This window comes from Apis cerana, linkage group LG6 (genome assembly GCF_029169275.1).
Source record: "Apis cerana isolate GH-2021 linkage group LG6, AcerK_1.0, whole genome shotgun sequence".
NCBI lineage: Eukaryota > Metazoa > Arthropoda > Insecta > Hymenoptera > Apidae > Apis > Apis cerana.
In genome coordinates, this window is record NC_083857.1 from 5,309,163 (window position 1) to 5,323,347 (window position 14,185).

At 25.7% G+C, this 14,185-nt stretch overlaps 1 protein-coding gene across 3 annotated transcripts in view; it reads left to right on the forward strand.

Annotated features, from left to right (window-relative positions):
• LOC107998308 (GRAM domain-containing protein 2B) overlaps positions 1–14,185 on the forward strand; it is a 58,353-nt gene that overhangs the window by 40,486 nt on the left and 3,682 nt on the right. For all 3 annotated transcript variants that reach the window (XM_017057506.3, XM_062076091.1, XM_017057508.3), the window contains 4 exons: positions 6,088–6,261; positions 11,673–11,826; positions 12,517–13,028; positions 13,571–13,841. In XM_017057506.3, the coding sequence (XP_016912995.1) occupies positions 6,088–6,261; positions 11,673–11,826; positions 12,517–13,028; positions 13,571–13,841 (1,111 nt within the window). The remainder of the gene's footprint in view (positions 1–6,087; positions 6,262–11,672; positions 11,827–12,516; positions 13,029–13,570; positions 13,842–14,185) is intronic.

Consider the following 14,185-nt stretch of genomic DNA (forward strand, 5'->3'; position numbering starts at 1 on the left):
CATAGAAATATTATTATCTATGAAAATATAGACGTACACGTATATTTGAATTATAAATAATTTTTAAAAATAACTGTAAGTATAAATTATGATAGAAATAGTGTGCATTTTAGTTTTCGTAAACTATTTTCATGGTTTAGTAACTATACTAACATTGTATTTACAAATGCATATTAAATATAGCACTATAATTCATAAATGTAATATATGTGTATTTCCTGTAATGTTATATAAATTTAAAGTTCAAAAATCATAAATCATTTTATTCTTTTTAAATAAAACTTGGTTATGTGACATAACTCAATTAAATTGAACGTGTTTTCAAGTAAGATCTAATATATTAAATACTTTATACTTTTTTATTGTATAAACTTTAGTTCTTTTGATTTTTTAATTTTTTAAAGTAAATATCTTAAGATTTTTGAACGTGTAAATATAATTAACTACATATAAGTAGATTTCTTTATATAAAAAAATTTATTTTTTCTTTTTATAAATTTTTGAATATTTTGTTATATTAAAATATAATACTATATATGCTATTTGTATTTATCTTTTGGAATTGAAATTATATTTTCTTATATTTTGCGTCTTATATTTCAATCATGATTTGAACCAAAATTTGTTCAATTACAAATTATATTATTCTTAATAAAAATAACTTTTTGTGTTTTAAATAGCATTCAATTATCTAAATAAATTACGTGTATAATAAATATTTTGAATAAGCTCCAAATATAAAATATAAGTTATACAAATAAGATAATGATCGAATAAGTGTTTATTTATTCACAGAAAATTGTTGAAGATTGAAAACTGTTAATCTAATGATGAATCATTGGAGATAGGAAAAGTCGATGCACACGCGATATGACGATGTTTTCGTTTCCACGGATATTTCTCGCTTAGTGGGCGTTGAAACACGTACGTGAATATCGTGCAACAGAGTAATCTATCTATGAATAATAAACCAGCGAAAACATGCAAAAATGGGCAAATACGAGGGAGATGGATATAATTATATTTACATAATTGCACATGTACACCGTCAGTTTGCATCTGATTGCCTTTGAAAGTTGAATTTCGAAACCGAGATCTCCCATTCTGTACATCTTCTCTTCTTCCTCTATTTAAATTTCGTCTTTCGTCCGTAATTAAACGATTCTATTTTAAGAGTGGCGCGTACACGTGGCACCCTTTCACGAAGGAACGTCGGCTATGCGGATTATTTTGATATTTGCTACTGTGTTAACCAGCATATTTTTTATGGCTAATATTTTTTTGATAATATTTTTGATTTGCTTTCGAGCCAAGTGTTATAAAGTATAAGAAAAATTTTTACGCTTTATATTTGACTTGATTTGGTCTCGGTTTTTATGATTTCATTTTAATGGAAAATATATCGATCCAGATATATTATCGTTAACTGGCAGAATAATTTATGGGATAATATTTTTAATTAATTAATTAATTAATTAAAAGATTCTTTTAATAGCAGTCGAAATAAGAATCAAAATTTTCAAAAATGAAATTTTTCTTAAGACATTTTTCTTAAGACATTTATGTCCAATAATTAATTGAATAATTGCTTCATATATCTTATCGCTTAAGAAAACATTTTTTTGAATTTATAATTTATTATCGTAGCCGTTCACGATAAATGTGTTTCTATCATTTACTAATAACTTGCTTATTGTTAAAAAAAAAAAATAATTGTTCATTTTACTATATGTTACTTTATTATTTGTATGTTGTTTGGCGTCCTTCGAAAAGAATTCACAATGATGTACACCTGCTATGTTTCAATAATGCATACTGAATATTTTACAATAGCGAAAGATTATTTTATTAACATTGTAAAGACACATCAAGAATATAATAGTTCTGGAAAAATCTATATGACTTTCACATGATGTATCATTATAACTGAATCACTATTAATTAAAAATATATATATATATATTATCATGAATTGAATCCTATACTATATTATATATATATAAATTCCTTTATGTTAAAAAATAGATAAAAATCTAACGTATGCAATCATAACACATAAAATTCGCCAAAGATTGAGCGAACTACAACTGCATTAAATTCTTAAAATATATTCTCCATTTGCAGCAGAAAAATATAAATAACTAGATCACTTTACATATTCATTCATCTTTCGAAAAACGATTTCAAATTACTTTCAACTTTCTTTCAGATAATCGAATGTTTTTATTGAATTTTATCGCCTGTTCGGAATATATTCTATTTCAACTCGAAATGTCTGTATTTATGTCAAATCGAGTACAATGCAGATAAATGCGGTATTGTTCTTAAACGTCTTTTCTTTATCTCTCTTTTTAAGCAGACGTCAGGTTTGCAAAAAGACATGGCGCACAATTCATGCTCTCTTCAAATGTGGTTTTACCTCTTATTGATGCGCAGCACGCTCGACCTTTTGGGTTCGTGCCAAGCAATTTGATTCAAAGCTTCGGCTACATATTTCCTGCAAAACGGCCAAATGGCTAATAAAAAATGCTTTTCCGTTTCCTCAATGAGACAGCCAAATCACTGCGGAAAAATTTTCCTTGGAACAAAGTTGGGGTAAAGGTTAGATTATGTTTTGATTATGCTATACTTTTAATTTTTTGCAATTATTAATGAATCGCAAATTATTCTACAAAAAAAAACTATCATTTAATATAAAAATTTGTAAAATATCAAATGTAATCATTATGTGATCATTTGAGATATTTGATATTTAAAATTTAAAATTTGTAATCATTCATAATTTATTGCGAGTAGTGAAATTAGAAATAACGAATGAATATGCAAATATTTTAAAAAGTTTTATAATAGTAAAGATGTTGATTAACATAATCAAGAGAAATGTGGATTATAAAATGGCTAAATTTAATATTTTTTATTTTTATTTTAAATGTAAAAATATGTAAAATAAAAGTAAAAATGAAATGTAAAAATATCCGTTTTTTAAATTCCTGTTAGTTTATTTACCAAAAAAAAAAAAGATAAACGAAAATATAGCTTTTTCAAGCTACAACAAATTAATTTATATATATTAAAGGTTATTTATTTAAGCTTTTATTTTGCAAAAAAATATCTATATTTCTCTTCTGTGTGTAAATTTATAAAAATTTATTGAAAATACGTACATAACAAATTTCTTTGGATATATCTTCTAGAAATTTCGATTATAGAATAGTAAAACGGAAAAAAAAAAGATATAGTAATTCGATCCAACAACTTCCACTGTAATTACTCAACATTTAACATCTGTTCAGTTGCAGAACTTTCCATCAAACCCCTCCACTTCCGGTTTCATTGTTCTCTCTTTCCTTATATGCACATACCTGCCACGAAATCAATCAACACGTACGTTGTGATATATCCACCAGGAGGATATAGATTACTCTTGTCATGTGTTACTATGTTTTAGGTGTATAGTGCAATTATTAATTATTAAAAAGGTCGAAAGGTCGTAATAACGGGGGTTACATCGTGGCTCTTTTTCAATTCTGTTGTCAGTCTGATTTCCCGGCTGGCCCGTGGTTGACTCTTCACGTTGATCTCTTTGGAATATTCTTCTTCGACCTCAGCTGCCTTTATTTCATTCTATAATTCATCAAATTTTTACTAATCAATTATCGTTCTCTGATATTTAAATCCATATACGATGGATTAATCGACGAAAGTCGTTAAAAAATTGCAAAAATAAGATAAATAATCGTAAAATTAGTAAAATTATTTCGTTTCTTGTGGAAGATATGAGCATCTTATTCATTGCTCGGCTAGCTTTTAGCTCGTTAAGGGCAAACTTACGAAACTCGATCCGAGTAGTTTTTAAGAAACATCGGTTCCAACGTGGTTTCTACTAAAAATTACATCGTTTATATTATAAAAAAGTCTTTTAAGATGTATTATTAATCGTTTATTATTGTCGCGGGACGACAATATTTCCCTGTTAGCTGATTTCGAAGGACGTATTGATTCAAAATTCTTTTCCTTTTTTTCTAAAATTTATACTTTGAAGATTTTTGGACAAATTATTGGATGATTAATCATTTTTGGAATTTTCTCTTAAATTTCTTCTTCAACTTGCAAATCATTTTTTAATTAATCGTCGAAAATCGTTTTCAAAGTTTGGTATAAATTTTCTTTAAGAATTTCTTTTTATTCGTAAGATTCAATCTTTTTCGTCCTATCAGTAAAGTTTTAAATTGGTATTAAAGTCTCGTGGAAATTTATTCTTTTTTCGCAAGGCAAAGTAAAGAGGAAGGCAATAAAGATCTAATTTTAACTTTTAAATAAAATATCACGTAATTATTTAACAATCACCGTGTCACTTCTTTTTGTCACACACAATTTATCGAAGAAAGTTCAACGTGGCTGTCGCACTTGCTTTTCAATTTTCTCTTTATTGGTTCGTATCGATGTTGTTTGAAAGGAAGAAAATTGCAGCACGTTAAGCTGTTTTGTCAAATTTATTTGTTACACGTATGTACATCCAGGTGAATCTGAGTTCATTACGATTTTTCGGATACGAAAAAATCGATATCGATACTGGATTCTTGTCAGATCGAACAATTCGTTTTCAGAAGTAATTGTGTCTATAAAATTGTATAGAAAAAGAAAAATTGAACGATGGAATTCGAAACGCGTGCTTTGATCGATTTTTGCCTCTCTTCTGGCCCAGTCACCAGGGTTAGGTATGTTTATAGAAATTTTTGAATATAATATTATTATTATTCTTCACGTAATATTTCTTTCTTATTGTTCTTTTTATATTGATGTTTTAATACATTACTTATCGTCAATATGTATAATAATTTTCATGTAAAATTTATTTCACGATTTTATATTATTCGTGCATGGATCAATGTGAGACTTTTTTTTTTCATATTCATTAATATGAATTCTGTGTTTAAATTAATATTATATGTAAATTTAAGTTTTGTCTACAATCTAATTCATTATTTTTTTTAAATTAAGTTTAAAGTATGATTTATGTAATATATGATATGTTATATATGACTTGTTATCTCATACATAAATTTCCTTCATATTTTTTACTTAAACATTTCTCATTAATAATAGTATATCAAGATATTTGATATATTATTGAAGATTAATTAATTTGTAGTTTGGACTTTTTATTAGAGATTAGAATCGATTGAAATCGTGTTATTCAAATGAAGAATTGTATTTTAATATAACATTATTATGATAAATACATTTTAAAAAACAAAATGTTTTTATCAATTGTTATTTTACATATGTATTGAATATCTTTTCTTTTTAATGTCACGACGATAATGTCAGATTTTTAAAATGAATACAGAATAAAATGATAAGAAATTTTTTATTATCCTATATAATTATTTCGGACTCACAATATGGAAAAAAGAAAAGAAAAGAAAAGAAAAAGCGCTATCTTTGTTCACGGTAGATTAATTTATTATGAAATCACTGTAAAAATTACAATGACCGATGAACTCTTAACTATTTGTACTTTAATTATTCACTGACAAACTAAATACGATAGGCAATATGATAATAAGAAACTGGTGACCAACGACCGTTTATCGGCAATAATTATTTTTAAATGTTAAATTTAGAAATGAATTTAGAATTTTAAATATATTTACAATTTTAAAAATTAGTCAAACATTGTTAAAATCGTTATTTTATAAATAAAATAAAATTTATTTGATATTTAAAATAATTTAAAAAAAAAAACATGAACTTATATCACCGCATTTGAAAGAAGATATCGAATTATTGTAATTTGAAGAGACAGTTTTAAAAAAATAGTAGACAAAATTTGTTCTTTTACTTTTTTAAATATAACATAATTAATTGAAATATAAATATTCAAATAATTTTTTATCACGTTAAAATAAATTCAGAAAATAAAAAAAAGGACGGGGAGCGGAGGAGTAATAAAAAAAAAATTAATACTTATTTACAATTAATATCTGTATCGTCGATTTATCTTTTTCGCATAATTCCAACAAGATCGCTCATAAAAATATTTCAGTGAACGAGGCATTGATTGGTTTATCTGTATTTTTCCAGGTCTGCGGGGTCCATAGGAGCACGATCCGCGCCCAGCACGCCTCTTCAAGTATCTCCTGGTGCGCAACAAGCGGGCCAACAGTCGATTAGTGGCTCTCAGCTTACAGTAACCTCTGCCAATAACTCTCAGCCTCCGAGAAGCCCGAGCCATGCGACCTTGAGATGTAACGACAGGTGAGTCCACGATCTTTCAGCTTCTCGTTTTCACCTTCCACGTGTAAACAGGTCTTATTACGATTCATAACAGCATCTGTCTCAGCATCAGAAAATATTTTATTTTTGATGCTCATGTATAATTTCGCAGCAAATCGTTGGAAATTTCAAATTTGGTTGTAAATTAGATTAATTATCTTACGATTTAATTAGATTTTCAATAAATTGTAGATTGTTATTGATAATGGATCAAAATATTATGCACTTACAGAATATTGATAAGATTTATAAGATTGTTATGTAATAATATGTATCTGATTATAAGAATTAAGTATTTAAATGCAGAAAATGGAATAATTGATTAATATTTGTGTGGTCATTTATAAATTTTTTTTTTTGAGAAATTAATTTTTTGTTCTAATTTTTCATGAGATTAAAATTTCACATTCCTTATACACTATTAATCATCTGTTATGAGAGTATGAATTTTAGATTAGTAAATAAAATTGATATACATCCCTAATAAATATACAATCCACGTGCATATAGGATGAGTCATATAAAATGTGATAATTTGTTTTCTCTGAAGCTATTCACGTGCTTTTATATTTAAATTGAATGGTTCATAGAGGCTAATCATATAGAGTGTAACAAATCTTTGGTTAAATTCTCTTTGAAGTTCAACAAGTTTTTGTTTCCATTTCTTTTTAACACAATAATATATTTTAAATATAGTAAATTATTATTCATCAAATCTTTCACTTTAATTTCATTATATTAAGACTTAAATTTCTTCAATTTTTTCAACATTTATTAAAAATTTATAATGATGATGCCATGAGTAAAGCCTTAGAGCTATAAAATGTCTTACATATATATCTTAAAAATTTTTAATAAAAAAAAACATGTAACACACATTAAATATATTTCATGAATTATTTTCATTTTTATTACTTGATTCTTTGTGTAATAAATTGTGTGAGAATCAATGAAGAGAAAAGAAATTGACATTTTAGTTACTTTAATTAGGATTGAAATTGATGAGGATTTGATTTTTAATTCATCACGAACAAATCAATTAATTAAGTATTTCCATTCATTTAATTCTTGTTTTTCCTGAAACTTTTAAAATTGCTTACAACTCTAAAGTTAACATCTTGTATATATTTCATTATATACTTTATCCCAATTTTACTATATAAATATATATAATCTACTCTACATTTGTATATAGAGATCAAATGGTTAATCTTGAATAAGCATAAGACTATTATGCTAGCTTAATATTTTTAGAACACGGTTTATAATATATCTATTGTTATATAAAATGAATAAATAAATATATATATATAAGAAATGAATAAATATATTTAAAATATATTTGTTTTTAAAAGTTATCAAGCACATTAATTAATCTTTCCGCAATAAAAATCTTTCCATATTAAAAATTGAAACAATGAATTATCAATGATAAATTAATATTTGTATATTATAATATGATAGCGGTTTTAATGAAGTTTATTGTAGAGTATAAAGTTCGATGATCTTTGTATCATAATGAAATATGTATCATAATGTATCATAATGAATGACTGAAAATATTCCAAAAAAATATTTATATTCATATTTGAAATTCGTTTTCATGATAATTAGATTTTTATTTTAATAATTACAATATATTTATTATTCTTTATAAATTTTCTAAAATAACTATATTATTTAGATTTTTATTATATTATTTAAAATTAAAATAAACCAATGTAATAGTTTTTTCATCGTTTTACTCATCGTCTGTCGATGATTTTTACTAAGTCTTGTATTGCCATAGAAATACGAAATGAAATTTTCACTATAACATAACTGATCAGATTTAATATTTCAGGAAATTATTAGTTGTACGAGATAACATATCACGAGATATCGAAACACCTGTTCATATAGAACGGTAAAAAGCAAATTACGTTGTTTCTGCGACACCTGCTTGATAAAGATTTTGAATAAATGACATCGATTTTTTGATCATTTATAATATAACTTTCAAGAAAAATATTTATTCCACAATTTGAATAGGAGTCGTTGTTACCATAAATCTTTTATGGTAATCTAATATCTAATAACCTGCAATCTAATATCTGTCTTTAAATAAAATTTACCTCAAAAAGAATTATGAAAGCTAGTTTAATTGTACATTGACACGCGAAATGCACATTTTATTCGTAACATCACATGAACGATGTCACATGGATAGAAAGAAATAATATTCAAGTTTCTTTTTTTATTCTTTTAATGAAGAATAATTAAATTTTTTTTTCTTTTTTATTGGTAATATATAAATAATTTTTATATAATATAAAAAACATAATTTTTATTATTGTGTTATGAAATGTAAAATAATTTATTCAACAGTGCTTTTTATGTAAAAAGAATCTAATTTAATGATAATAAAAAAAAATAATAAACAATGATAATAAAAAAAATAATAAAACAAATGAAACAAAGAGGTGAAAGGAAGAAATTATAAGAAAATAGATTACTAGTTGTTCATTCAAATAAAATTTCTTTTGAAATTTTTTATTCTGAATTATTATTATTATTATTATTATTATTATTTAAAAAATTTAAAGATTCAGCTCTATGTGATTTATTCTTTATTTACTAAAAAGGAAAATAATCATAAATATTCTATAATTAATGTAGAATTTTTATGATTACGATAAAAAAGATAATGAAAATAGAATGGTTATGAAGTTATATAAATTTTAATTAACTGTGATCTAAAAAAATCTTTAGATAAATCTATAGATATGTGATAAGTAACTATAAGAATTTATATTGTAATGATAAAATTTTTGATTCAATTTAATATTTAGAATTCAATTATATTGATACGAATATGAAATTAATACATAAACGTATAAAGTTTCATTGAAAAATATCTTTGAAAAATGAATATGTTATTTTAATTGTTTCTTATATATTTTAAGATGTATTCGAGATCATTGATTTGATATTATCTGTAAAAAATAAAAACTTAAAATAGATTAATAAAATATAAATTGTAATTTAATTCAATAATATTTTCAATCTTGTTTGGAGTGTTATTAAAGTATTAGAATTTTTATTAAGATTCTAATAGATTTTTGTAAAATGAATACATGATCAATTTTTTGTATCCAAAAAGAGAATATATTATATCATTGTAATATAATATTACTTATCATAAATCGCAGAATTAGAAATTGTTTTTCTTCTTCTTTTTGTATTAATTATTTTAACTAACTTTGAAAATTAATATTAATATTAAATTACGTATTAAATAAAAAAGTTGATAATTAATAAAAGCATGTAAAATTTAAACGAAATAAATAAATATAATTTTTCTTATTTGTTAAAAAAATAGAAATTATACGATAATTATAAGAAAAACAGATTGTTAAAATAAGATATACGTATAAGATATATCGATACGTTTTTTTTCTCATTTTTTTTAGTATCAAATTATCGATCAATTATCAGATTATTAATTAACGTTAATGAATTATTCTTATATTTAAAAACATTTTAAGAGACGCACATCGATTATTCTGTCATAATTTTTATTTTTTTTATCATGAATAATATGATAAAAAAAAATACATCGTTCTATATTCTTCAGATGCGGATTTGGTTTATCGCAAAATTTTTCTTCCACAACCCACGAATACGTTCTTCAGTCTGCAAAGAAGAAAAAGGCAAAGAGATATTCTGTCAGGTATTATCAATATCAAACTGTTGAGTCGATAACATCACGATATATCCTGCATTTGTCAGTCTAATACCGTACGCGATACGTTTGTTAAACGATCGATACTCCGCAACCGTGATCACTGTTGAAATTCTTACGTTGTTTCCTGCTCGTGATTGACGTGTAGCTTCTTGAAAATCGATCACGGAGAAAAAAGTGAAAAGAGATTTAAAAGGAGTTAAAAGAGATCGAAAATAAAGTGAAGAAGAACCGAAAAAGGAGCTATAAGAGGAAAAAAATTAGGAAAAAATTGAAGAGGAATCGTGGAGAATCGAAAGAGAAACGGAAAAAATACGAAGAAATGGATAGAAATATGGAGAAGAGACGGAAAAGAAATAGAGAAGAGAGAAAGAAGAAATGTTTACACGTGCTTCGATTCGTGTTTTAAAAATCTACCATCATCCAAATCGTTGTTCCATCAGTGATCTTTATTTATATATGATCTTCTCCAATTTTAAAACTTATTCTCCAACAATTTCCTCGATCGTATTTTTGTGAAAGAAAGGAATCATGTTCGTACAATATATTAATATCATCGTTGGATAATAAAAAATCAACGACAACTCGAAATGTTCTCCAGCGGATTCAATTACTGGTATCGCATCCCTGATCGTCTTCGATCGTCGCTCGACCTTAATTTATATTAAGCCGATTGGTAGCAAGCTGCAATTAACGATCGAAATAATTCCTTCGAGCAGTTGCGGTCGATGAATTAATGCCAGTTCCTTAAAATGTAGTTGATCGTTCGTTTCATCAATCGTATGGTGCACCACGTAAATTGGAATTCTTTCGGTGATAACATTGGATACCAACAAATCTGTGGAGTCTTAGTATTTTTCTCTCTCTCTCTAAGATTTACTCTGTCCATCAGATTTACCATTGTTTTTCAATAGGATTTCAACATGTCCATACAGGAATACGACGTATGGAGTAATGACATTTGGAGCCCGAGAATACGAAAAAGAAGGTGCAGAAATTGATTTAATGTGTAATCATTTAAAATAAGAGCGGTCGGTCATCCTATCGATGACTAATTGAAGATCGCAACTCCGAAAGAACCAAGAGAGATTAAAGTTTATTTCTTTAATGTTCGTGAGAAAAGTTAGTACACCTTTAACCGGTCTCGAGTTTGTGGATCGAAAGCTTGTGATTATTCGAATATAATTTGTTTTTCATTTTCGTAATATATAATTATTTGATTAGGGGCAGATTGATGAATCGTATGTTGAAATAATTATTGGATAAAATTATAGATAAAAAATTGAATAATAAATTGAATTCATAAAAGAGAAATTATTTAAGGAATTTTATTCTTCATAATATAATATTTGTTATGTTCATATTATAGTATGCATATTGACACAAACTTATACGTCACGAGCATAGTCCATTGTGCTCTAATAACATGTACATGATTTTTTTTCAAATAAAATTCAGATAGAATAGAAAATAGAAATAGAAATCAGAATAGAAATCATTAGAATTATATGTTCAATTATTATCTATTCATATTATTTTTATCTAGATAAAAATATGTTTATATAACATTTATTTACTCTTGATGAATATTTCTAAGATTTTTTTTTTAATATTTTTTTCCACCTCTATTATATAATTTGACTAATTTGAATTTTCATATTTCTTTTAGTCATCTTTCGAAACCGCTTAGCAGAAGTGCACCATCAATGGCAGCTGGTGGTGTCGTGCAAGCTCCAGGAAATGTTAACAGGTCCTCGTCTACATCCTCACCAACAACTACCAGTAGCGCAAGACAGAAGAAATTCCATAGGCATTTCTCTCAGGTAAAATATATTAAGAGTTTCACTTGTTTATTTGAACGTTTCACTTTCACAATGTTACTTTCTTGAATTAGAACGGAATTAAATGAAAATGTTGCTTCAACGTTGCTTAGTTTTTCAGTGTTCTTTTATCCTCGCGAATAGACAAGTACATCAATGTTCGTAATTGAAGTTTTATCATTCAATTTTTTATAAGCATTTAAAAATATTAAAGTTTATCTTAAATGTAAGTAATTAATTTTATAATAATGTAATTAGTATTTAAACTTTTATTTGTTTAATAATTTTTAATTTTAATAAAAAATATTAAAGCATGAATAATTTATATAAATACGCATTAAAAAATTAATGTTAATTTTCAAATGCAAATCTGTATATTTTCATATTAAAACATTTTCATGATATTTTTTATTTTTTCATTCAAGTTATTCTTTTTCAAAATGTTAATTTTCAAAATTTATGTTAAACAAATTATCTATTTATACACAATGTATATGTGTATTTAATTACATCATTATAATAATGATATCTAAATTAGAAAATAATATGAATGATATTACTAAAAGTGACAAAAGTTTTGAAGATAGAAAGATATTTCTAAATTCTATGAGTGCTATCGATTTGCACCTTAATAACTTTTAAAAACTAACTCCCCTAATAACTAGATCACTTAATCTTAAAATATTTTATTAGGTTGCTGCGGATGAACGCGTATTGAACTATTATAGCTGCGCACTGGTAGGCGACATCTTGTTGCAAGGACATCTGTACATTACACCAAACTACTTTGCATTCTACAGTAATGTGTTTGGCTATGTAACGAAGCTATTGATACCTACGATTTCTGTATTGAAAATTAGCAAAGAAAAGACCGCGCGAATCATTCCAAATGCGGTGGCGATCACTACAGAAGAGGAGAGACACGTTTTTTGCTCCCTTCTATCTAGAGATTCGACTTTTAAGCTGATGAAACAAGTTTGGGATGCAGCTACGGAACCACAACCATCACCAACTATCCTACCGTTGGCAAACGAAGAAAAGCTTCTTGTTCCGTTAGTCGACGATTCTGAAGTGAATCCCGAGGAGGATGATTCCAGTATGTCCGAAAGCGGGACGGATCTGAATTCCAGACCGCCGACTATTTGTACCGATACCGATGGTGTTCCATTGGCAATTGCCAGGCCGAGTTTGCCACCACCTCCGAAGTAAATAATTATTTTAAAAAAACTTCTTTTTTTTTTTTCAAAAATACAGTTCAATCTCTTCACAATCGAACAGTGTATCACGCAACACTATAGGCGAGCCATCTAACGATTTAAAAAAAGATACATTTATGAACACAGAAGAATTCTTTTATTATTGATTTATTGATGAAAACTAATCAATTTTTTATATATTCATTTTATATAATCATTATTTAAAGAAGCTTTTAGATTTATTAATATTAATGTTACAATAAATTTATTTAACAAAGCATTATGAGAAAAGAATTGTATAATTATAAAAAATCATTCAAATAATTATAAAGTGATTTAAAGATTTGGAGTTTTAAAATTTTGTATTATCATTTTGAAAATAATATTTATATACAAAACTTTCTTCAAAGTATATTAAAAAAAATCTGTTTTACAAAGAATTCTAATTAAAATGTTAAACCATATATCATGTATTGAATTATTAAATAATTATCATTATCTTTATTTAATTATGATATAATTAATAATTTAAATAATTTAAATTTGTTTAGAGTGGAATCATCACCAACGGTGCCATTATTACCTACTACATCCAAATCCACTGGTATCTTATCTTTATTCAAAAGTGGATTGAAAACTAGCACAGTGATCACTATCCTGATAGCTCTTTTGGCAGCTCTCTATGTGTCGGCGGCTCTGATGATGATTCGTATCGATAGGTTACACACGGCATATCTAAACCATCCTCTTGTTTCGCCAGAACGTTTCACTCAGGATCGACTTTTGCATTATCTTAATACAAATCTTGATCAAATAGTAAAGGTACGATATTTTTTATTATAGTAAATAAATATTTTACATAAATATCGTATTCTTAATATATATTATTTTCTAGATTATTTTGAAAATTTTATCTATTAACTTTTTTTTAAATATCCTATAGTTTTTCAATGATATTTTCATTATTATATTTTATTTAGACAATCTTCTTTTCTTAAAAAATTTAAACTAGATTTTGCTTAGAATTATTCATTAAAATAAATATTACTTAAAGAACCATATCTGAAGTATTAATTGAATAAATTTTCAATCTTGATTTTTTTAAAAATTAATCTTCAATTTTTTTTCTTATTTCTTCATAAGGAATATCTTCGTGTCTTTTTGTA